Below are 24,533 nucleotides of genomic sequence, written 5' to 3'. Positions count from 1 at the left end.
GAAAGAAAAATCTTGAAATTCAAGATTATAAGATATAAGAAATCACAATCCCCGGCAACGGCGCCAAAAACTTGATACAAACCGGCAAGTGTACCGATCGTTCAAGTAATAAAGTGATAAGTAAGTTATCGTCTCCACAGGGATTGTGAGCGAATATCTTATAAACATCCTTTCAAGATATAAAACCCAAGTGATTTGAAGAACAATAGAAATCAAAGATAAAGACGTATTTTTGGATTTTAAAATAAGAGAATGATGCAAAATGATTTGGATAAAAATATGAGAGATATTGCAGGTAAGTACACTCGCCCTATGATCCCCTCTTTTTACTACGGATTGATTCACAATGCTCTATTAAAATAAACAACCAAACAATTTATCATCCAAACAATTATTAGCTAAACCCCAATTCCTTGCAAATTCAGCCCTTTAATCACAATTAAAACCCCAATTCCTTGCAATGTTTCAATTGAGATCAAGCATTACACAGATAAATTAAACGTTTGTAATCAAAAATGCGTCTATTTCTAGCACGCATGTTAATTATTATCCTACCCTTTTTCTGGACCAAAACCCCAATATTCCTATCTAGGGTTCTAACCCTCAGATTATCATTCGATACTAAACTGATCAGATTTAATATAAACGATAAGCAATACGCACAGAGTAGGCATAAATCAATTAAATTAAAGAGTGAAAAGTAGACCAATCCATAAATAAACAAAAGGTTCACATAAGGTTTGTGACCCTACCCACAATGAAGGAAACTAGCCAGACATGGTCATAGCTGAATTACAATGATTCATAAAAGAAGAATAATAGCTGAATTCCAAAGGAAGAGAAAATAATCTCCAAGATCAATCTCCGCAAAAAGCTCCAGAAGTTCTTCGCAAGCTCTCTGTCTGTCTGTCTTGTCTTCTGATCCCCCTCCTTTTATTTTGCTCGCACGCGTTCAAAACATGGTGTCTTCCTGCTCGAAAACCAGCGCTGATGGCGCCGTTTTTACACTGAATTTGAATTAATCCGCGTTGATGGCGCCGATCATACTTCTTCCGCGCTGATGGCGCGGAATTTTCACTGAAAATGCATTTATTCCGCGCTGATAGCGCTGCCCATCTGATCCAAATTTTCCTTCTGCGCAAATTCTCATTTTTCCATGCTAAATTCCTATCCAAATATAAACTTGAGTGAGAAATAACATTGAAAATGAAAAACTAACAATTAATCCATAAAATGTATTGATAAGTATGCTTTTTTGACCTTAAAGCTTAGTATTTTAACCTGGAAAATCAACTATATTACAACCACATCAGTCATACAAGACGGTGATCCGGGGTGGATGCAAGTAGCGTCTTGCACTATTTGTGGGTATTAGAAGTATATAAATCTTGCATTTCTCTGGACAGTAGAATAGTATTGACACAGATGACATGATTATCTGCTGCATTGCACTGTTTTTGAAATTATATTGTTAAACTATTTTTGAACTTATATTGCACATGTAAGTGAGCTTGGGGTGGAAGATCCTTGAGGACCCCTTGTCTTACTGAGATTTCTTTTTAGAGATCTCACCCCACGTTCGGGGCACCATTTTCAGGTTCAGGTAGTTTGGGGGCTGATGCCGCTGGCGGCAGGAGGCTGGAGCTTAGCTGATTATGATATTACTGTTTATCTGCTGACATGTTTGGATGCTGGATATGATGCTGTTTATGTTTTCTGCCATTATTACTATGTTGCTGATGATGAGACTATGTTGGGCTTGTTGCCTTATTTGTGTGAGCATGGGGTTTGAACAAGCCACTTGATGTTAGTACTTTAGTTGGAGTTGTATAAACTGTTAGTTTGTCCGGTCTACGTGTGTAGTTTCGTGACTAGAGACATATTTATGCTGTTTAATTAATGAGGTATTTCAGTTAGTTGTCTTTTGCAATTTACATACAGGCAATGTTTTATTAATTGGTTAATAAGCAAGTTGGTAATGATTAATGACATCATAATTGAAAAGAAAAAGATATTCCGCAATGTTAATTAAGCGCAGTTTAATACGATGATATGATAACATGCCGGATATATACAGGGTGTTACATTTTATGGTATCAGAGCAATGGTTCGAGGGAAAAGCCTGTATGTGTTGCAATATCTTAAGATGTTTGGTTGTGTCTTTCTTGTGTGTTTGTTCCGTTGGGTTTTATTATGATGATGCGTATGTGATCAAACTACGTGGGCCTGATCAACTCATAATGTGTGTAACTTGTGCAAGAGTCATGGTAATACCCAGGAGAACACGAGAGACTGTTGAGGGTCAATCCGACCTAATCCTGATTGCATTGGCTGAGATGCAGGAGGCCACTAGATTGGCCAACGTGGCAATGATGGACGCTGCTAGAGAAGCGAACCAAAAGGCCACGGAGGATGCTGTTGAGGCAAATCGGCTGGCGAACATGACCATGATGCGGGTTGTGTTGGAGGAGATGAGGGCTGGTCCTGCTGTTGGCCAGTATCCTCCGCCACACCTCCACTGCCACCACCGCTGCTGCCTCCACCTAGTGTTCAGGATGAGACCCTGAGTCACATTGGTAGTGCTACTCATGTCACTGGGGTGATGGAACCCTACTTTGAGCCTGCTGAGGACTGTGGCGTGATTGACCGTCGGCTGAACGCTTTCAGAAAGCATAAGCCACCTTCTTTTGATGGGTCTTTGGATCCTATTGTTGCGGCGAGATGGCTGCAATCGCTGGACAAGATCTTCCGGGTCATGCAGTGTACAGATCCGCAGAAGCTGATGTTTGCTACTTACATGCTGGAGGGCGATGCCCACGAGTGGTGGACAAACACCTCTCGTGCTTATGAGATGCAGGGTCATGTGATGACGTGGCCATTCTTTGAGGACTGATTTTTGGGCAAGTATTTCCCTTATAACGCGCAGGAGAGGAAGCAATGGGAATTTGATAGATTGGTTCAGGGCTCAATGTCTGTTGACGAGTACCTGGCCAAATTCAATGAACTTGTGAAGTTCGCACACTTTCGGATGGCGGTGCCTACTCCGATGTTTTTGGCTGCTAAGTTCCGCAGAGGACTTAGTGAGGTGATTTCAGAGCATATTGCTGGAGCTGCTTCGAGGGATTTTGGTACACTGGTTCAGCAGTGTAAGGACATTTAGGATGTTTGCATTACGAGCAAGGCCAAGAGGGCCAAGGTTGATGAGACCAAAGGAACGAGTGGTTCCACTTCCTAGAAGGACAAGAGGTTTGCTGAGAAAGGCAAGGGAAAACAATTTGCGACTTGGCAGGCGCCTAGTCAGTTCAAGAGGACTTCTCCGCAGCAGGGAAGCTTTGCGAGGCCTCCTTCCACTCCTAGATGTTCGGGGTGTGGAAAGGAGCATGTGGGACGTTGTGCTTCGGAGCAGTTGGAAGTTTTTGAGATGTATGAGGGTGAGTCTATATTTGACAAGTTATCATCATTCAAGCTTGTTCCCTCAAGGTTAGAAGTCTCATTCATAGCCTCTATTTCTGTAGGATCCACGTCTTCCCACATTCTAAATAAATCATTGCGTAAATTTCACCTGCGTATATAATTATGAATAGCACAATATGCTATCACTATGAGTCGCTCCCTAGAAGGTTTATATGGAGGCATTAACTTCAAAATAGGAAATCTGTTCTTCAAGACTCCAAAGCATCGTTCAATTGTCATTCTTGAAGATGAATGTCTATAATTGAATAACTCTTCACGACTCCTTGGTTGTCTATCGCGACCAGTATATTCTTGTGCATGATATCTTTCGCCTCTAAAAAGGGGAAGAAAACCTCCGGTGCAAGGATAGCCAGAATCCACAAGATAAAACATACCTGCATTAGCTTTGAATATAAATTATTTACTTCATTAACAGAAGGAAAATTCATCAATATGATATTCACCTCTAGATGGCCATGGAAACTGTGCATTTGGATTGGTTAGTGAATCAACGAAAACTTTTGCATCGTGTGCACTTCCTTCCTATCCCAAATACACATATGTGAAATTCATATTAAAATCACAAATACACATGACATTTTATGTGACAATTGTCTTTCTACCTCTGCATGACGTTTGTTTCTCAGCAGGAACCCATGCACTTATATGTGTGCCATCAATTGCACCTAAACAATTCTGCAATAAAAGAACCGAAATATAAGCAATTAAAAATTAGATCTAAAATAAAAGACAATGTGAATAAATATCATAAGTAATAAAGTTACATACCTTGAACCAAGGATAATATAAGGGATTATTTTTTATTCTATCGGGAAATTATTTTGACTCTTGCTTTATCAGCTCTTTTTTGAATTGACATACTGCTCTTAATACTTCCTTAAAATAACGAGAGACAGTTTCTGTAGAATGCTGAAAGCGATCTACAACCACTTTGTGGCGAACATTATGCCCAATTATGAATAAAAACATAGCAACCATTCTGAATGGGTACAAAAACACCAAAAAGTAAAGGTGGCTCTGATTCAAAGTACATGGAACAACAGAACATAGAGTCAGCTACAAGTATATGGATCAATCAATACCAATGAACTCTATCAAAAACAAAATTTTCAGTAAGTTAGAGTGTTATCTTGTAAAGCTTTTTTCCAATTTCTTGCTTACTCTCCTAATAATAAGAGATTCTCATAGTCAAACCTATTTGGAAGTCAAAAATTCCTCTAATATCAAATCTTTTGCTCAAATAGCAATTATTGAAAATGACTTGCTGCAGATTGAAGGCATCAATTTTGTAAATTGACAAAGTATTTCCTTACTAATTTTCATAACAAAAGAACTAGTAAGTTATTGATTATTCCATAACCTTAATTATCTCATAGTTTTTCTTTTAAATATTCAAAGACTCATCTAATGACTATATCTCAATTCATCAAATTTTCTTCAACAAAACTCAAATTAAAGATGAGTAGCACAAAACCACCATACCTTTGCAATTTGCTAGGCACTTCGGTACCTCATCATTTTAACTACCATGCAGCCTTCAATGCTATGCGAAATGTCATCCCTAGAAAAATTGCGAAAAACAAACCCATTTTCCCACTGTCCAAACACTGCTACCCCTTCAATACAAAACCATTAATAATAATAATAATCAAAACCACTGATGCCCAAACCAAAAAAGCACACCAATTTAGGATGAAAACCTGCAAAACAACATAGTAATCAAGCCAAAATATAAACTTACTGTCAAATCTGATAAAAAGAACACCAAAAAGTGCAACTTAAAGAAAATCCAAGTTTAATCGCTGAGCACGATGATTCCTTCACTGCTCGACGATCGTCGATGGGGGTGCTGCTTGCTAGGTGAGAAAGAAGAAGGGGTTTTGAAAAATTTTTAAAGATGCAACGATGCCTTTCAGTTTTGTCATTGATAATTACATAAGTGCCATTAATGAAAATAGGTTGTTCTCCGTGTTTTGGATGTTTTCAAAACAAAAAATTGGAAATGAGAACCAAAACAAGTCTGAGTTGTTTTGCATTTTCAATTCTAAAAACAGCTAAAAGGAAATTGTTTTCAAAATTAGTTTTACAAAACTCTTCCCATCAAACAATTTTTTTTTGTTTTTTTTAAAAACCAAAAACAGTTTTATAAAACACTAATCAAGCAGGCCCAAAATCTCCAAATAGGAGCTTTTTCTAAGATGTATGTTAGTTTTTTTGGACATTTCACATTTATTTTTCAATTATACCCTTAATTTTAAACTTTTATGTATAAATCTTAGAGATAAAATATTGTTACTACCAATTAGTGTTACTAACAATGTCAGTACCAGTTTGTTTAACCATTAGATCGATTATGTTGATCCAATGGTTATATTTATTTTTTTCTTCTCCCTATATTTAATACTTTAAATTTATTTCCACCTTTTTATGATTATGATTCGAAGACCTCTTAAGCATAACGGAATACATATTTTGATGATGACAAAGAGTTTACAAAAAGTTTCAAATTGAAGTTGGAGTTTGAAGACACAAGTGGTTCAGTATTTTTAGAATTTTTGTTACACACTATATTATATCATATAGTATCTACCTAAGCTCCATTGCATGCCAATACATATTAATGCATATCAAGCTAAATTGTATACTAACTTTGTCACGTTAGTTTACTCCTTGCTTTCTATATAATAAAAAATAAAAAATAAAAAAAAATAAAGTAACTTTACCAATTGAAAAGCTATACGAAAAGGTTCAGCTTTATTTTAAAAAAAAAAAAGGAAAGTAAGAATAGCTTTTCAATTTCAACTTGAAAAAGGTATCATGTGGGTTTCTTTGGTGAAGCTATATAATAATAATATAAAAATGCAAACTTCACTTTTCATCTTTCATATATACACAACGTTCTTTTTTAACCGAGAGAAAAGAAAAGATTTCAACTGCATCGTCGTCTTCGTTCGTAGAAAAATAGCGTTTGCTTTCTACTCTGCATTTTCAAGATTTGTTTGTCACTTTTCTTCTTGCAAATAAGATCGAGTTCTCTTAAGTGAATCTCCTTGAGTGAAGAAAGAAAAATGCTCTGGATTTTTTTTTATCGTGAACCCTTTCTCAACTTTATTTTGGTGGCTGCATATTTTCCTGGAGAAAAATTTAGGGATCTTTGATAAAGAATTTAGGGCTTCATTGTGGTATTTTCTAATCAACTCAAATCCTTTGTGAATCTTTATTTGAAGCATTTTATCTGAAGTTTCTAGATCTATTATTTCATAATGCTTTAGGGATTTTGAGTTGTTTAATCTGAATATTAAATATCTTGAATTGTTCTAGAAATTTTATTGTTGGAATATTACATCTGAATTTTCTGTTTTAATTGAAGTATATTGTGATTAAAATTCAGATTTATTGTGGTTTATTATCAAAAGATTTATCCAGAACTAATTCTAATTTTTGTGAAATTTTGAGATAAATTTCAAATCTGATTTTTCTTGTTATAATTGTGATATTTTCTGTTTAAATCAAATTTCTTGGTGTCCATTGTTTAGAAAATTAATTGTGTAATATCCAAGCTCCTTGGTGCATTAATTTTAGAGATTTTCATACATATGTCATTGGTTTAATTTTCTGCATATGGCATAAATTTGTTGAGCTTAGCTTGATATTACCATGATATATTTAGTGTGATAGGACACTATATTTTTGGATTATTTCACTTGTTACAGTTCTAAAAAATTCTGTATTGGTTGTTAAAGTGGAGTAGTTGCGAGCTGTAAATTTGTCCTAGGTTTGTGGGTGCAACCGAGTGGGTTGGCGACCTTGTGCTTGGCTTGAGAGTGTGTCTCAAGGCCTGGAGCCTCAAGAATCCACTAAAGAGAGTGGAGGTCTTGTGTGAAAGGAGTTCGTGAACTCTGTAGGTTCGGCTTGAGAGTATTCTCAGAGCTTGGAGCAGTGTAGGCACTAGGAAGATTTTTGATATCTTGTTTGATTGCATGTGTGACGCGTGTTTGTAAAACAGGTATACTTGTGATAAATAAAATATCTGTAGCTACTTCAGTCTGGACGTAGCACCCTACTTAGGCTTAGTGGGTGTGAACTAGGATATATCGTGTGTCTCTTGTCTCTCTGATTTAGTTTCTGAATATTTTGTTTAGAGACTGACAGTTACACTGATTCTAGTTTAAGAGTGCTGTAGCACCTTACCGATTCTATTATAATTGTTGTAGCACTTAAACTGTTTTCTGGTATTTGGAAATTAATCATTTTCTGTTTTGTTTAAGATAATTACTTTGCTGCGTTTATACTCTATAAATTGCTAAGGTACGCATTCTGTTACTACATTGTTCTTAGCATTATGAAAAATTATTTTGGGCATATAGGGACTGAAGAAAAATTGTGTAATTGTTTACTGAATTCAAAAAGTGTTTGAAAAAGTTCAGAACACCTATTCACCCCCCTCTAGGTGTTCCGTAAGCGTCATGTGTAAGAAGCCACTTACCCAACAAGTGGTATCAGAGCTTCGTGCTCTGAGTGATTGGCCATTGCCAAAGAGTTAAAGATCCTATGGCTTCTTTCCATCAGGATATTCCTCTTGAAGGTGGTTCCACCTATCGCCCTCCGTTTTTCAATGGGATTGATTATCCTTACTGGAAAACAAGTATGCAGATTTTCCTTGAGTCGGTAGATCTTAAAATTTGGTATAGTGTAGAAGAAGGATATCAACCTCCAGCTAGACTAGATGACAATGGTAAAAGTGTGCTTAAAAAATACACAGAGTTTACTAGAGCAGAATTAGAGAGTGCCCAATACAACTCAAAAGCAAAGAACTTAATAGTTAATGCACATGGTAAGGATGAATACTACCGAGTATATTCATGTAAGACCGCACGTGAGATGTGGCTCATTTTAGAAACAACCCACGAAGGTACTAGTGAAGTAAAACATTCTAAACAAAATGCATTATGTAACATCCCGAGCGCTGACGAGGGTGGGGAGTGATTGCCGGTGCAAAGAGGCACGGACAAGGAGCGGCTGCTGACAAGCTTCCAGCGGGGGGTTACATGCATGAATGAATCGAATCGACACCCGAAAGAGAGGGATTCCAAAGGTTGAGCAGGTATGAGACTACACAGTTTGGGATAGCTTATAAGAATTAATTGGTACTACCTATGCTAACAAGATACATCTGCTTTTCGGTAGCACAGATCGGAAGAACTCCACAGTTAAGTGTGCTTGACTAGGAGCAATTCTGGGATGGGTGACCTCTTGGGAAGTTTTCCCGGGAAGTGTGCGAAGGAGGAAAAAGCACACTGAAAAGTCTCGTGTTAGTATGTGGGGATAGTCATTGATTCTTGAAGCGGTCGAGCGTTACAAGTGGTATCAGAGCAGGGCCTCTCATCCAGTACGGTGTGGTTCGAGGACAAACCAGGCTGAAGCTGGTGGGCATGTAACATCTCGAGCGCTGACGAGGGCGGGGAGTGATCGCCGATGCAAAGAGGCACGGACAAGGAGCGGCTCCTGACAGGCTTCCAGCGGGGGGTTACATTACATGCATGAATGAATCGAATCGACACCCGAAAGAGAGGGATTCCAAAGGCTGAGCAGGTATGAGACTGCACAGTTTGTGATAGCTTATAAGAATTAATTGGTACTACCTATTTTTTCCATGTTAAAATTGATAAGAATTGGATCATAAGAGAGCAATTTAAATACATATTTGCTAATTATATTGATTCTTTCTTCTCAATTATACTTGTCACTTATCGGTTGTGTTTTTACAGGAAAAAGAAGTAAAAATTATAAAAGCATGTTGACACAAACCAGCGTCGGATTGGAAAGGTTACACAGTACAAAAGACAGAAACTTGGCGCAAGTTGGCACCAAAATGGCGCAGACCCGCGCCATATCATGGAAACTACAGCGGAGAATTTCCAGCGGCGCATCATGGCACCAAAGTGGCGCCAATTGGCGCCACATGCATTACTATTACATGGCGCCACTAGGCGCCCAACAAGAAGAATTCTTGGCGCCACTAGGCGCCCAAAGCAAAGGAAATTGGCGCCAAGTGGCACCCAAAAGGTGAAGGATGGCGCCAACTGGCGCCATGTCATGAGGACCCGGTTCCGACTTTCCGTATTCGAGGCAGCAAGTTGGCGCAAACGTGCGCCAAACCGGTGCCGGGTTGCGAGAAAATAACACCGTCTTTCCGCGAGGGTATTTTTGGAAGAAGGAAAAAATAAGTTTATAAATAGGATCCTTGTGCTAGACCTAGATCATCGAATTCCAGTCAGAGGAGGCCGACGGCAGAGCTCAGAAGGATTCTTCTACATTTCTTCTTCTTCTTCATCTATTTCTCTGTAATTTTATGCTTTTGAATATTGAATTATTTTTAGCCATGATTATACTTGGCTAGTTTTCTTTTATTGTAGTTAGGGTCACGAGCCCTATGTGAACCCTTGTTACGATGGATTGATTTAGTTTTATTCATTTATATAATTATCTTTGTCTCTACCTTATGCGTATTTCCTATTCTCTTTATTAGAACTGATCAATCTGATAGTTGGGAATAGTTTGAGGGTTAGAACCCTAGATAGAAATATTGGGGTTTTGATCTTGAAAGGGGGTAGGACAACAATTGGTATGCATGCTAGGAATAAATGTGTATTTAATTGCGGATGCTTAAATTATTGCGTTCATTGCTTAATACCATGAGGAACATTGCAAGGAATTGGGGTTCCAATTGAGGATTAAAGGGTTAACCTTGCAAGGAATTGAGGGTTAACTAATAAATATTTTTAGATAATAATTTATCCGAGTAATTATATGAATAAATATTGTGAATCAATCCAAAGTAAGAAGTGGGGATCATAAGGTGAGTGCGCTCTAGCTACAATATTTTTCTCATATTTTTAAATCAAATCTCATTGTTATTGTTTTATTTCTCTTAAATAAAAATAGAAAAACAAGTCTTTATTTTTATTTCTTATTATTACTCAAAATCAATTCACAATTTTTCCCAACAACAAAGCAAGTTTTCCAACTTAAGGGGACTGGTTATTGTAGTACTTGGTTTACAATCCTTGTGGAGACGATACTTTACTTACTCATTATATTACTTGTGCGATCGGTATACTTGCCGGAGAGCATCACCTATGCTAACAAGATGCATCTGCTTTTCGGTAGTCCGGTTCGGAAGAACTCCACAGTTAAGCGTGCTTGACTAGGAGCAATTCTGGGATGGGTGACCTTCTGGGAAGTTTTCCCGGGAAATGTGCGAGGGAGGAAAAAGCACACTAAAAAGTCTCGTGTTAGTATGTGGGAATAATAATTGATTCTTGAAGCGGTCGGGCGTTACACATTATCTTGAGAGTTTGAGCTCTTTGAGATGTATGAGGGTGAGTCTATATTTGACATGCAAAAACGTTTCATGGATATATTTGCATCAATGAATGCTTTAAATATTTTTCATGATGATGAACTGTTAGTTAACAAAATTATGAGATGTCTTACTATGGAATGGGATGCAAAGGCTTCGGCAATCTATGAAGTTAAAGATCTCTCCACAATGTCCATTGCTACTTTATTTGGAAAGCTTCAGGAGTACGAGTTGTAATTAAATAGAAGGGCTAACCGTGAACTTAACAAGAAAAATTTAAAGAGTATAGCTCTAAAAGTTTCTTCTTCCCAATCCAAGCAAAGTAAGAAAAGTACCGATACTTCTTCAAGTGAATCAAGCACCGGTGAAGACGATGAAAGGACAATGTTCGTGAAAAAGTTTAACAAGTCATTCACCAAGTTCTTCAACAAGAAGTTTAACAAAAGGAGAAGAAGGGCCAACAACCCAAGTAGAAAAGAAAGCAACTCAAACAATGCTTGTTTTGAGTGTGGAAAGGAAGGTCACTTCCAAAAGGATTGCCCGAACAAAAAGAACAAATATGAAAATGGCAAATTCAAGAAAGGTAAAAGCAAAAAGAAGAAAACTTACATGGCATTTTCGGATGACACTTCAAGTACCACAAGCTCTCCATCAAGTGAACAGGCTAACATTTGCTTCATGACACAAATTGAAAAAGATCAAATTGAGGTATATTCTAGCCACTCTTCTAGTTCTATGTGGGATTCTGATTCAGTATGTGATTCTAATTCAATGTGTAGTTCTAGCTCCTCTTGTGATACCTCTTCTATGGTTGGTTCATCATATGATGATTTGTTGTATGCTTATAAGTGTTTGCAAGTTGAAAATGAAAAATTAACCTCTAAGGTTAAGAAAATTAAAAGTGAGAAAAATTGCTTGCAAGACAAAGTTGATAGTTTGACAACCATTGTAAATGATCTAATGAAAGACAATGAGGATCTTAAAAATGAAAATCTTTTCATGAATTGTTGTTGGATCATGTGATGATGTGAACCCCCTTCCACTATTTCATGTACTAAATGTGTTGAATTATCTAATGAAGTGGATAGTTTGAAGGTAATGGTTGATAGAATAACTAGTGGGAGAGATAACTTGAATGTTCTCTTTGGTAGACAAAGGGTTGAGACTACAAAACATGGACTTGGTTTTCACAAACCTCCCTTTGCTCAACCAAGAAAGACAAATCATTATCCTCCTAGGTTCATGTCTAAACTACCATTTAAGAAATGTACATATTGTTGCATGAGTGGTCATCTTGTATATCAATGCAATATTAAGAAGTATGGCCTAAAAGGAACTAATCTTAAGTGGGTTCCTAAGAGGACTATAAATGTGAGCAACATTGCTTCAACATCTTATGGACCTCAACCTAACACATCTAGCATGTTCTTTAGCCCCAAGGTTAAGAACATGATATATGTTCCTAAGAAAACTTAGTGAGCATGTATGCATCATGTGCCATGGACTATTTTATTTGATAAATCATTTTGCACATGATGTCTAGTTGTTGTTTGGTGTTTAATATGACATGCATAAACTGTTTTTTAACACATCTTATGTTGTACATTTTCAATATTAATGATCTATATATGGATAGAAAGCTTACTTCATGCACTACATGACTATATACTTGAAAAATTATCTGTTTTACTCTTATATTCAATTATGTCCAAGTAGGACAACAAGCTCATTTGCAACATCTTCCTTTATAAAATGTCAATTAGCAATTTTGATGAAATATAAAATAGTTGTGTAAATTGGATTACATGTTTTATATGATAAATGCTAGATCTTGCTAATGTGCCTTGAAAGGCAAGTGTAGAAGATTATGTTGTAAGTGTTTGAAAGAAAATGGAAATGAATGAAATGATGAAGATTACATTGAAGATATTGGCAAATTGAAAGACCTCTTAGATAAGCCCAAAAGTTACAAAGAATCAATACTTGGTACAAGACATAGGTAATTTTAGGATACATGATATGCTTGTTATATGCTTTATCTTGTTATATGCTATAATTGATTTTGATGATGTCAAAGGGGGAGAAAATATGAGTATCGTCAAATTGAGCTTATGAGTTCATGCATATTTTAAGGGGGAGTTTTGAGAAGTTTTGAGAACATATGTATGCCTTACTTTTGATTAGCATAATAATTCTTAGTATGCATATGTGTAGGGGAGTATGTGATTACATGATTTAAATATCTTATGCTGCTAACCCTTACTTTTTTCAATTTGAGTTTAAATTGCCATCATCAAAAAGGGGGAGATTGAAGACCTCTTAAGCATAATAGAATACATATTTTGATGATGACAAAGAGTTTACAAAAAGTCTCAAATTGAAGTTGGAGTTTGAAGACAAAGTGGTTATGTGTTTTTAGAATTTTTGTTACACACTATATTATATCATATAGTATCTACCTAAGCTCCATTGCATGACAATACATATTATTGCATATCAAGCTAAATTGTATACTCACACTGTCACGTTAGTTTACTCCTTGCTTTCTATATACTAAAAAAATAAAAAAATAAGAAAAAAATAAAGTAACTTTACCAATTGAAAAGCTATACGAAAGGGTTCAGCTTTATTTTAAAAAAAAAGGGAAAGTAAGAATAGCTTTTCAATTTCAACTTGAAAAAGGTATCACGTGGGTTTCTTTGGTGAAGCTATATAATAATAATATAAAAAGGCAAACTTCACTTTTCATCTTTCACATATACACGACGTTCTTTTTTAATCGAGAGAAAAGAAAAGATTTCAACTGCATCGTCGTCTTCATTCGTAGAAAAACAGCGTTTGCTTTCTACTCTGCATTTTCAAGATTTGTTTGTCACTTTTCTTCTTGCAAATAAGATCGAGTTCTCTTAAGTGAATCTCCTTGAGTGAAGAAAGAAAAATACTCTGGATTTTTTTTTTTATCGTGAACCCTTTCTCAACTTTATTTTGGTGGCTGCATATTTTCCTGGAGAAAAATTTAGGGATCTTTGATAAAGAATTTAGGGCTTCATTGTGGTATTTTCTAATCAACTCAAATCCTTTGTGAATCTTTATTTGAAGCATTTTATCTGAAATTTCTAGATCTATTATTTCATAATGCTTTAGGGATTTTGAGTTGTTTAATCTGAATATTAAATATCTTGAATTGTTCTAAAAATTTTATTGTTGGGATATTACATCTGAATTTTCTATTTTAATTGAAGTATATTGTGATTAAAATTCAGATTTCTTGTGGTTTATTATCAAAAGATTTATCGAGAACTAATTCTAATTTTTGTGAAATTTTGAGATAAATTTCAAATCTGATTTTTCTAGTTATAATTGCGATATTTTCTGTTTAAATCAGATTTCTTGGTGTCCATTGTTTAGAAAATTAATTGTGTAATATCCAAGCTCCTTGGTCCATTAGTTTTAGAGATTTTCATACATATGTCATTGGTTTAATTTTCTGCATATGGCATAAATTTGTGGAGCTTAGCTTGATATTACTGTGATATATTTAGTGTGATAGGACACTGTATTTTTGGATTATTTCACTTGTTACAGTTCTTCAAAATTCTGTATTGGTAGTTAAAGTGGAGTAGTTGCGTGCTGTAAATTTGTCCTAGGTGTGTGGGTGCAACCGAGTGGGTTAGCGACCTTGTACTTGGCTTGAGAGTGTGTCTCAAGGCCTGGAGCCTCAAGAATCCACTAGGGAGAGTGGAGGTCTTGTGTGAGAGGAGTTGGTGAACTCCATAGGTTCGGCTTGAGAGTATTCTCAGAGCTTGGAGCAGTGTAGGCACTAGGAAGATTTTTGATATCTTGTTTGATTGCATGTGTGACGCGTGTTTGTAAAACAGGTATACTTGTGATAAACAAAATATCTGCAGCTACTTCAGTCTGGACGTAGCACCCTACTTAGGCTTAGTGGGTGTGAACCAGGATATATCGTGTGTCTCTTGTCTCTCTGATTTAATTTCTGAATATTTTGTTTAGAGACTGACAGTTACACTGATTCTAGTTTAAGAGTGTTGTAGCACCTTACCGATTCTATTATAATTGCTGTTGCACTTAAACTGTTTTCTGGTATTTGGAAATTAATCATTTTTTGTTTTGTTTAAGAAAATTACATTGCTGCGTTTATACTCTATATATTGTTAAGGTACGCATTCTGTTACTACATTGTTCTTAGCATTGTGAAAAATTATTTTGGGCATATAGGGACTGAAGAAAAATTGTGTAATTGTTTACTGAATTCAAAAAGTTTTTGAAAAAGTTCAGAACACCTATTCACCCCCCTCTAAGTGTTCCGTAAGCGTCTTGTGTAAGAAGCCACTTGCCCAACATGATTCTCCACATTTAATGATAACCATACAAAGGTAAAAATAAATCAAGATCATTGGATCCACATAATCAATCTAACGGTGAAACAAATTGGTAGTAGTAATAATATTCTATCTCTAAATCTTATCATTTACCCTAATAAAAAATAATTTCATTTCCTTCCCTTCAAAATCCTAAGAATAAGTTTATATAATAATCAAACAACTTTTAGCTTTATTTTTAACTTTAATTTAAAATTAGCTTCTTCTTTTTTATAACAATTTAAAATTAGCTTTTAGCTTAAAAAAATTGTGTCAAATACTACTAAAATGGTTTAGGGATACCTTTTCCTTTTTAGTTTTATATTAGAAAATTAGTTTAATATCCTTAAAGTAATAAGTAAAGAAAGGCTAAATATATAATTATGAAATTATAGGTGTATTTTGGATTAGCGATGAGACACAATACAATTTTTATTCCAATCTTATTTTGTTAACACGAGCATGGCACAAACAGGAATACAAGTCGACCTAAACACGGAAATTATGTGTCATGTTTGAGTTGTGTTTGTCACCCCTTATTCGAGTGAATTTCAAATTGAAAAAATAATTTAGATTAGACAATGGAGGAACGATGGCCCAATTTTTTTTATTGATTAATCTAATAAGATTACATTAACTTTCTACTAAATCTTTTTATAGGTTATCACAAAATAATTTTGTAATCATAGAAAAAATAGTATAGTAAACATAATATTTATTTATTATAAAAAAATATGTTAATAACATTTTTTTTACTATTTTACTATTAAGTAAAATTTTACGTTAATATTATTAAATAATATATGCTCACTAAAATAAAAATTATTATTATTTACTTTTTAATTCATTATATGTAATCTCACTTGATTCAAAGCAATGATACATCTAGAAATATTATGTTTAGAGAAAAAAATAAAACCATAATTTGTGTTAAAAAAAATATTTATCCTTTTAAATGATAGTCATTTTATTTAAAATTAGTTTTTTTGTTTAAAATTTAATTTAAAAAAAATCACCTACTTTCTCTCTCGTGATTTTTAAGGGGTGTATTGGATTAGAATTTTAAACAAATTTTTTTAGATAAAAAATCTTACAGATTTTAAAAGACTATTTAAAATTAGAGGTATTTTAAAGACTTTTTTAAAAATCTTTTTTTGCAATCAAGATTTCACAAAATTAAATTTTAAAGAATTTTAATCGAATTTATAAGATTTGAAAGGACAATATGAAATTATAAGATTCTAAAAAATCAAATGAATTTTTAACCTACATTCAAAATTATAAGAGTCAATAAAAAATAACAAAGAAATGCAATGATATTAATTAAAAAAGTAAAATCGAATATATTTTTCTTAATCAGTAACATACAATATAATTTTTTAACAAACATTCAAAATTATTAAGCAATAACTCTCCACATATCAACAGTTATATTAGTACTCCACGTGTCGTTCGTGCTTTTGAGTTTGACTAATGAATTAAAAATTATCTTCTACATTTTCTATTACAGCTATGCATATGTGATTATGAGACCCAATTTTTGTATTTATTAAAACAATTCTAAATTTGCATATAAAACCTAAAGTTCATGATAAAATTTCGTTTGGAAATTTTTGCAATTAATCTTGAAAACCTTGGAGTTTTTGTTATACGTGATGAGAGTTTTCTAACCATATATCATATATATGTTTTTATTGAGTATTCTAAGAAAATTATAAATCTAAATTTTTGGGTTTTATTACATGAAAGTTTAGAAAATTTTCAATCGATACTTTAAAATCTTAAATTGCTTTGAGGCTTTTGAAAAATATGTTTTTAGTTATTTATTGACACAAAAATTGTTTGAAATCATTTTCTATAATGAAAGAATTTCGTTCATGAATGTATTGTTACGAAATATATGGTTCATATTATGAAAGTTTCAATTTTTCTTAAAATTAATATTGTTTGATTGATGTAAAACAAAAATTAGTTTGAGAGTGTTAGTTCTTGTTCCCCTATTGTTTTCCCACTGTTTTATATTGTTTTTAATATAAAAATCATACTTTTTGTGCAAAAGGAAATCGCGACCAATAACTTGAAAAATTATTTTTTAAACTTTCAAAAACTCTCAAAAATATGTTGTTTTTGAGATGGATTATATTAGTATCTTGTTTGTTTGTTGTTTCTTGGTTGTTTTTTTGATGAGAAACGTTAAAAATATGCTATTTTTGAGCTTTGACGAAGCTTCCATAGCAGAACCTGATTTTGAGCGGGTCAACCCGCCAAAAGTAGAAGAAAACACTATAATAGATAAATCTCAAGAAATCCTAGGGATTAGGGTGAGAGTTTAAGAGAGACCTTCTATTTATATTTCTTATTAAAAAGTCTCACAAAATTTATACCAATAGAAAATTCATTAAAATCGTTAGATTTTTTAATATCACAAGATTATTTTTCCTTTGTTTAAAATCTTGGTTGAATACAAACAGATTTGAACGGACTCTAAAATAATCTTTTAAAATCTTAATCAAATTACCACGTGACCATGGTAGTTAAAATTGAAATTTTACCTAAAATCAGAAGGAAAAAAAATTCATAAAACATAAAATCTTAACATAAAAAACTTGTAAATAATCATAAAAACCTAAAAGTTTGATGAAATTGTTTTAATTAAAAAAAATCATAAAATCGTAAGAACGCAAATTTAAATTTAGATTTTAAGTTTTTAACTACCATGCACATAATTTTTTTTCAATCTTTTAAAATTCTAATTGAATATTAATAAAATCCTTTGAAATTCCTGTTGGTACGTATCTCTTTTTACAACATCCTCAAAAAAATAAAAACAAAATCCTCCTACAGTGGCTTTCTGTTGCTAAATCCTTACGCTGGGCCTGGATACCCAACCATACCTTCGATCTCCAACGTACTCTAAATCCCCATCTTCAATCTAGGTCGAGTTTTGAAATTTGAATACTGTTGCTGCTGATTTTTCTGTGTATAATCTCAGTTTCAATCGACTCAGAGACACTATCGGATCTAACCGTTCTCTCCAGCAGTGGCTTTCGCTCCACCAATTTGTCATTGATTTCCCTGCACTTCGTGTTATCAAGTGCGACTTTCACTTAGGTATTGCTATGAGTGCTTCTCGATCATTTTATTTCCACGTTAACTTGCATTTTTATTTTCTTCTTCATTAATTTGTTATTGTTACCCTAATTAATGAATTGAAGATTTGTTTCGTTTTGTTCGTTGCAGCTATCACTCCCAAAGATTACGTGTTTTGCCTGGAATTACTTAGTAGCTTGACATGGTAACTCCCGAGAGTCTTCTGCGAGTTTTAAATTAAGAGCATTCGATGAATTTCTGATTTTTCATTGCGTGAAACTGAACTCTAAAAGGTGCTGATTTGAATATCAAAGTTTTCAATGATAAGTCATCGTGAATTGTTCTTTCATTACCATTAGTATTTTGTTATTTGAATTCTAAAAGAGTAAAATAATTATGCTGTTTTCAATGACAAGGTTCTGGGTGGACTTAAAACCCTTCTTATATACATATATAGTATCCTAGTTTGTTTGCTGATTCGTCTATCCTCCTTTTGAATATATCTAAAGGGAAAAGAACAATCCCAGCCTCCTTGCCAAACAGATGTGGATCCAGATAGAATCAGTTGCTTACCAGATCATGTAATAGATCAAATTCTCTCATATTTGCCGATTAGGAAGCAGTGGGAACAAGTATTTTATCCAGAACATGGAGGTACAAATGGGCCACACTACCAAATCTCCGGTTTTTTTACATTGAAGGTAATTTTGAGGATATTAGCTTTGAGAACACTTTCCGATTGGCTGTGGTATCCATTGGTTTGGATGTGACCTTTGAAAACAATCAGCGTGGAGGTTCTAGCAATTTGCTCAATTTTTTTGTTCATCTACCTCACATACGAAGGCTGGAGATTCAAAGCTATTTTTCAAAGGTACGATGCTCATAGTATCACATTGTCAGAGCAATTCATATAGATCTGTGAATAATATCTGTCCAAAGTTTTGAGCATTTGAAGAATTGCCCGATGCTAGTTTTTTGCGAATAAATTTAAAATGAACAACACTCTTGTGCATGCAACTCTTGATCTGTAAGTATCAAATACACTATATAATGATTTAGAGCCATAATTTTGTTTTCTTCTTTCTGTTCCAGTATTTGGCAGTAGGGGTTGTGCCACCAAAGCTTCCTAGACCATGCATTGATCTAAGTTTTCTTTCCATTCGCATAAACTTCAATGATTCGAAGGAAATCTCAGCTGCTCTGTGCCTGTTACGAAGCTCACCTAATCTACAAGAACTAGAAATATTGGTGAATACTCATTAGTCATTATAAGTTTAGTGTGATTTGATTTTGCCAGGCTAATTAGCGGGTTCACATATAGATTTTGTTATTTATATGAAGTTATTAAGCTATATCGAATTTGCAAAGTTTTTTAGCTTTGAGCAGAGTTGTCTGGTCTCTTTCAAGTTCTGGATCTAGTCTTGGGAGTTTCTTAGATTTTTACCCTTGTGAGTTACAATTGCTTGTAGGCTCGAACTGAGGAGGAGACTGTTCTATTTAAACGCAACTATTGTTGGGAAGATGACCGGTTGAGCTGTCCAGTTCCAGTCATGCATTTGCGATATGTGAGGATACATGGCATCACTGGTGTTAAATCTGAATTAGATTTTATCAGCTTTCTACTTCTACATTCTCCTGTGCTAGAAAGGATGACTGTGAAGGCTGTGTTAAACGGCATGTTAGAGTTGATGTTGATGAAAGAACTATTGCAGTTCAGGAGAGCTTCACCACAAGCTGAGATTATTTTTCAGGAATCTTCTTAATGCTTTTCTTTTTGGTGAATGTATACCATCCCCCGACTTATTTTGTTTGACTTACACTTAACTGATAACTATTTAAGTCATGGCATTCAATGATAGGAAGAAGCTATCGTGTGTTTAAAAACAAAGCTTTATGTACATTTTATGATAGGAAGAAGCTGCTGCGATGTTTAATACTAATACCTAAGCTCTCATTACAGTTGAGATGTTATCAAAAAGTTTTTTCTGCCAAACCACGAATACTTGAAAGTGGTAAAAAAATAATGGTGTGCAAGTATATTTATATACATTCGCTAGTTTGGTAATTATCCCTCCACCTCACTTCGTGGCTAGAAGCTTTTTCTGGATTCTAATCGTCATGGATCTTGTAGGGTCTTTAGATAGGAATATGAATTCTGGTTCTCTTTTTGAATAAAGTTTGGAAACAAACGGTGGATTCTATTTATATTTTGGGAAAAATGTGTATCATTTTAAAGAGTACAAAGTTATGTCATTTTAAGTGAGAGAAAGAGATAAATCATGGAAGAGAGAGTGGGAGGAAAAAGTTTTAAAAGTGTGGGTTCCACTTCTTTGTGAGAGTAAAAGAATATAAAATGTGTCATTCAAAATGACACACATTTTTCCCTTATATTTTTTGTTAGATTCATCTACTTAAAAGAGGGAACATTAAGTTCTGAAACGTCGTAAACTCCAGTTTTGTGGCTGAAATTTAACATACGAATTATGTATGTATATATGTAATCTCAAGAGAACAATCTCAAGAAATTCTAGGGGTTAGGGTGAGATTGTGAGAGAAGCATCCTATTTATATTTTTCACTAAAAAGAGAAGCATCCTATTTATATTTATATTTATATTGAAAATCATCTTGAGCCAAGGTAACATTTTGCAGATCAAGACTCTTCAAGATCCTGAAGCCTTGAAATTTTGATGGAGGTTTAAGCCAACAATTAAGTAACTCTAAATGCTTCAAACTTTGACAAGAAAATAAGCATGAGGGTATCTTATAGTGTTGCCCTTTCCAGATTTCCAGCACAAACTCTTCAACTGACCTCCTGGATGCATGAAGAGTCCAACGATCAATATCGCTGACAGCAGTAAGTTCACTATTGGAGACCTTGAACTTTTGATTGGCCCAGAATGAAGTAAGAGTACATGATCAATATAACTCACAAGCTTGTTCATGTCAATGGAAGAGTCCAGGGTATAATACAATAGAGTGTCGTTATCGAACACAAGATTTGGTACTGTGGCCCATTTGTACCTCCATTTTCTGGATAAAATACTTGTTCCCACTGCTTCCCTATTCGGCACATATGAGAGAATTTGATCCATTACACGATCTGGTAAGTAACTGATTCTATCTGGCTCCATATCTGTTAGGCAAGGAGGCTGGGATTGATCTTTTCCCTTTAGATATATTCAAAAGGAGGATAGAGGAATCAGAAAATAAACTAGGATACTATATATGTATATGAGCGTTTTAAGTCCACCCAGAATCTTAGCTAATGCAATTCATTAAGACAAAAACAGCATAATTATTTTACTCTTTTAGAATTCAAATAACAAAATACTAATGCTAATGAAAGAGCAATTCACGTTGACTTATCATTGAAAATTTTGATATTAAAACCAGCACCATTTAGTAGGGTGTTCGAGGTCTTGGATTGGATCGGTTTTGGAAGTAAAAATCATCCGATCCAATCCCTTCAGTTTGATCATAATCATCCTTTCAGTTTGAATTTTTTTTTCAAATATGATCTGATCCGATCCAATCCAATTTGTTCGGTTTGGATTGGATCGGTTTTTAATTTTTTGAAAATCCTAAAATTTGTTTCAAGATTATTGTGTAAATAACATCTTTTGTATATATTGGCTTTGTAAATTATTATTATTTTGAAATACAAAAACATCAGTAAACGATAATATAGTTTTTTTTTGGAGAATGAGATATGAAGCTCTACACAGATGAAATTTTGTTGACGAGATGTGACTAGATTTTTTTCTTGAGTTTAGCTGATGGGTTAATGGGCCTTGGATTTAGAAATTTTTGATCTATGACGGGAGAAAGACCCAAGTAGGTAGATGGAAATTAATATATTGGATCGGTTTGGATTAGATCGGCTTTCATCAACCAATCCGAAATCCGATCCAATCCAATTAAAATTTGCGGGTTTTTTTTTTCGGTTTTTGATTTTTCAGTTTTCGGTTTTTTCGATTATCGATTTTTCGGTTCGGTCACCGCGGTTTGAATCGATCTGGATCGGTTGATGAACACCCTTACCTTTTAGGAGTTCAGTTTCACGCAATAAAAAATCAGAAATTCATGGAATGCTCTTAATTTAAAATTCGCAGAAGACTCGGGAGTTACCATGTCAAGCTACTAAGTAATTCCAGGAAAAACACGTAATCTTTGGAAGTGATAGCTGCAACGAACAAAACAAAACAAATATTCAATTCATTAATTAGGGTAACAATAACAAATTATTGAAGAAGAAAATAAAAATGCAAGTTAACGTGGAAATTAAATGATCGAAAAGCACTAATAGCACGAGTGCTTATAAGAAAAAAAATACAAAATTAGAAGAAGAACGAAACCATACTCTGTGAAGAAGAAGAACGAGTAGAAGAAAGAAAAAATTACAAGAAATTACAAGAAATTACAAGAACGAGTTTATGTTGATGAAAGAATTAGATGGGAGTTATTATAAAAGGAATGGGGAATCCGCGAACTATGTTTCAAAAGAAGATGTGATTGATACTATCACAGTACTAGTCAATAGTTACTGTTAGTAGTTACTGTACTAGTTAATAGTTACTGTTAGTAGTTAGTTAATGTCAGTTATTCAATTCTAGTTAGTTATTCATTCTTTACTGATATAAGTATCAGTATTTGTAATCGATTGAATCAGTTTTTCAATATATCAGTTTCTCTTCAAATTCAATATGGTATTTGAACTCTAGTATTTCTCCCAAGAACACCTTTCTTTCTTACCTTTTCTTTTCTAAGTATACAGAAAATGGTTCTAGGTTGCCATTTTCTTAGAAAAGAAAAGGTTTGATGTATGGTTTCGTTCTTTCTTCTTTCTTCTACTCGTTCTTCTTCTTCACAGAGTATGTTTCGTTCTTCTTCTAATTTTGTATTTTTGTACTTTTTTCTTTATCTTGTAAGTGGATTAACAGAGCAAGATTTGATGTATGTTAGCTCCAATATAAGGATGGTTCAATTATCAATTTAATTCACGTGTTAATATGCTTTATGTTAGAAATATATTGTATTAGGGTTTCCTTATTTCTTATGTAATTAGGGTTTCTTTATTTCTTTTGTATTAGGTTTGGGCTTAGCCCATTAGAGTGTCTATATATTGTAAATGCTTCATTATATCAATATACACAATATTATTTTCAATGTTCCTCTCTTCTCTCTCGTTATTCAACATGGTATCAAGAGCCTAAGGAACGTTGAATTTTTTTTTTTCCGGTGAACCCACTGTTCATCGTATTTTCAAATTTTTTCCTAGAACTGTCTCGTTGTCAGTTTTCAGACGATTTTTCTTCTCCTTTCACGCTTCTGTACCGTCAACCATCACCATCCGGTGGAATTTTCAGGCACGCAACACACCGCCGTGATCGTCTCGACAACGCAGTCACACCGGCACCGGCCGCTTCCCCAGAAGACCTCCCACGCGCTCTCACGCGCGCGTGCAAGGTTTCAGCACGCTCCTCAACCTGGCGGCGCGTGAAGCATCTTTTCTGGCCGCGGTTTTTTGCGTCTTGTTCGTCTTGCTAAGACGCTTCTGGATCCGCTCTTGTTTTTCTGTTCTGACAACTTTTTGCGTTGATGCACAGATCCCTCTTCTACCGATTAGTTGTACGATCTGTTCTTTCTGATTTTTCTTTGATTATGAACTCTCCTATCTTCAATGTTTCTGGTTCTGGGACTCCGGCTGGACAAAAGTCGGAGTCTACTATTTTTTCCAATTATATCCTTGCTCCGTTGAGTGTGGATAAATTGGATGGGTCCAACTATGATACTTGGTCTTCCGATCTGCGACTTTGGTTGGATGGGCAGAATTATACATCACATCTCACCACTAAGGCTGAATTTGTGGCGAAAAAGGAGCGCACACGGTGGCAGATGATTGATGCTCAGTTGTGTAGTCTCATTAAAGCTACTCTTCATCCGTCTATCAAACAGATTTTTCGACCTGCTGTTACTTGTGAAGCTATTTGGAGTCAGGCCAAAGCACTGTATACCAATGATACCCAGAGACTCTATGGTGTGTCAGAAATTGATGACTACCTTTGCTCCTCGGGACTTCAATTGTCCTATGACTGAATATTTGGGGAAAGCTCAGAGTCTACTTCATGATCTTAATGAACTTCTGCCTCTCACTGGTGATGTTTCTAAGGAACAGGAACAACGTAATACACTGTTTATGCTGTTCATTTTATATGGTTTGCC

The 24,533-nt window shown here is 34.5% G+C and overlaps 1 protein-coding gene and 1 long non-coding RNA gene across 3 annotated transcripts; one reads left to right on the top strand and one right to left on the bottom strand.

Annotated features, from left to right (window-relative positions):
* Window positions 1-18,045: 18,045 nt before the first annotated feature.
* LOC133292077 (uncharacterized) lies at window positions 18,046-20,295 on the top strand. 2 transcript variants are annotated; one of them, XR_009748868.1, is made up of 4 exons: window positions 18,046-18,330; window positions 18,460-18,514; window positions 18,819-19,557; window positions 19,779-20,295. It is a non-coding gene; the product is annotated as an uncharacterized LOC133292077 (long non-coding RNA). The 2 variants fall into 2 exon arrangements; XR_009748867.1 differs by having other exon boundaries at window positions 18,819-20,295.
* Window positions 20,296-21,037: 742 nt separating this feature from the next.
* On the bottom strand, window positions 21,038-21,442 carry LOC133292081 (F-box/FBD/LRR-repeat protein At1g13570-like). The gene has a single exon (XM_061490459.1). The coding sequence runs from the start codon at window positions 21,440-21,442 to the stop codon at window positions 21,038-21,040; it is 405 nt and encodes a 134-aa protein (XP_061346443.1).
* Between the last annotated feature and the right edge of the window lie 3,091 nt (window positions 21,443-24,533).

Source organism: Gastrolobium bilobum, unplaced genomic scaffold (genome assembly GCF_033153095.1).
Source record: "Gastrolobium bilobum isolate Gb01-03AN ecotype WA unplaced genomic scaffold, APGP_CSIRO_Gbil_v1 utg350, whole genome shotgun sequence".
Lineage (NCBI taxonomy): Eukaryota > Viridiplantae > Streptophyta > Magnoliopsida > Fabales > Fabaceae > Gastrolobium > Gastrolobium bilobum.
Note: the sequence above shows the minus strand (reverse complement) of the source record. Positions and strands in the feature narration are given on the sequence as shown.

Bases quoted from the DNA above. Each gene is read 5' to 3' on its own strand.
- LOC133292081 (XM_061490459.1), bottom strand. From the start codon at position 21,442: ATGGAGCCAGATAGAATCAGTTACTTACCAGATCGTGTAATGGATCAA.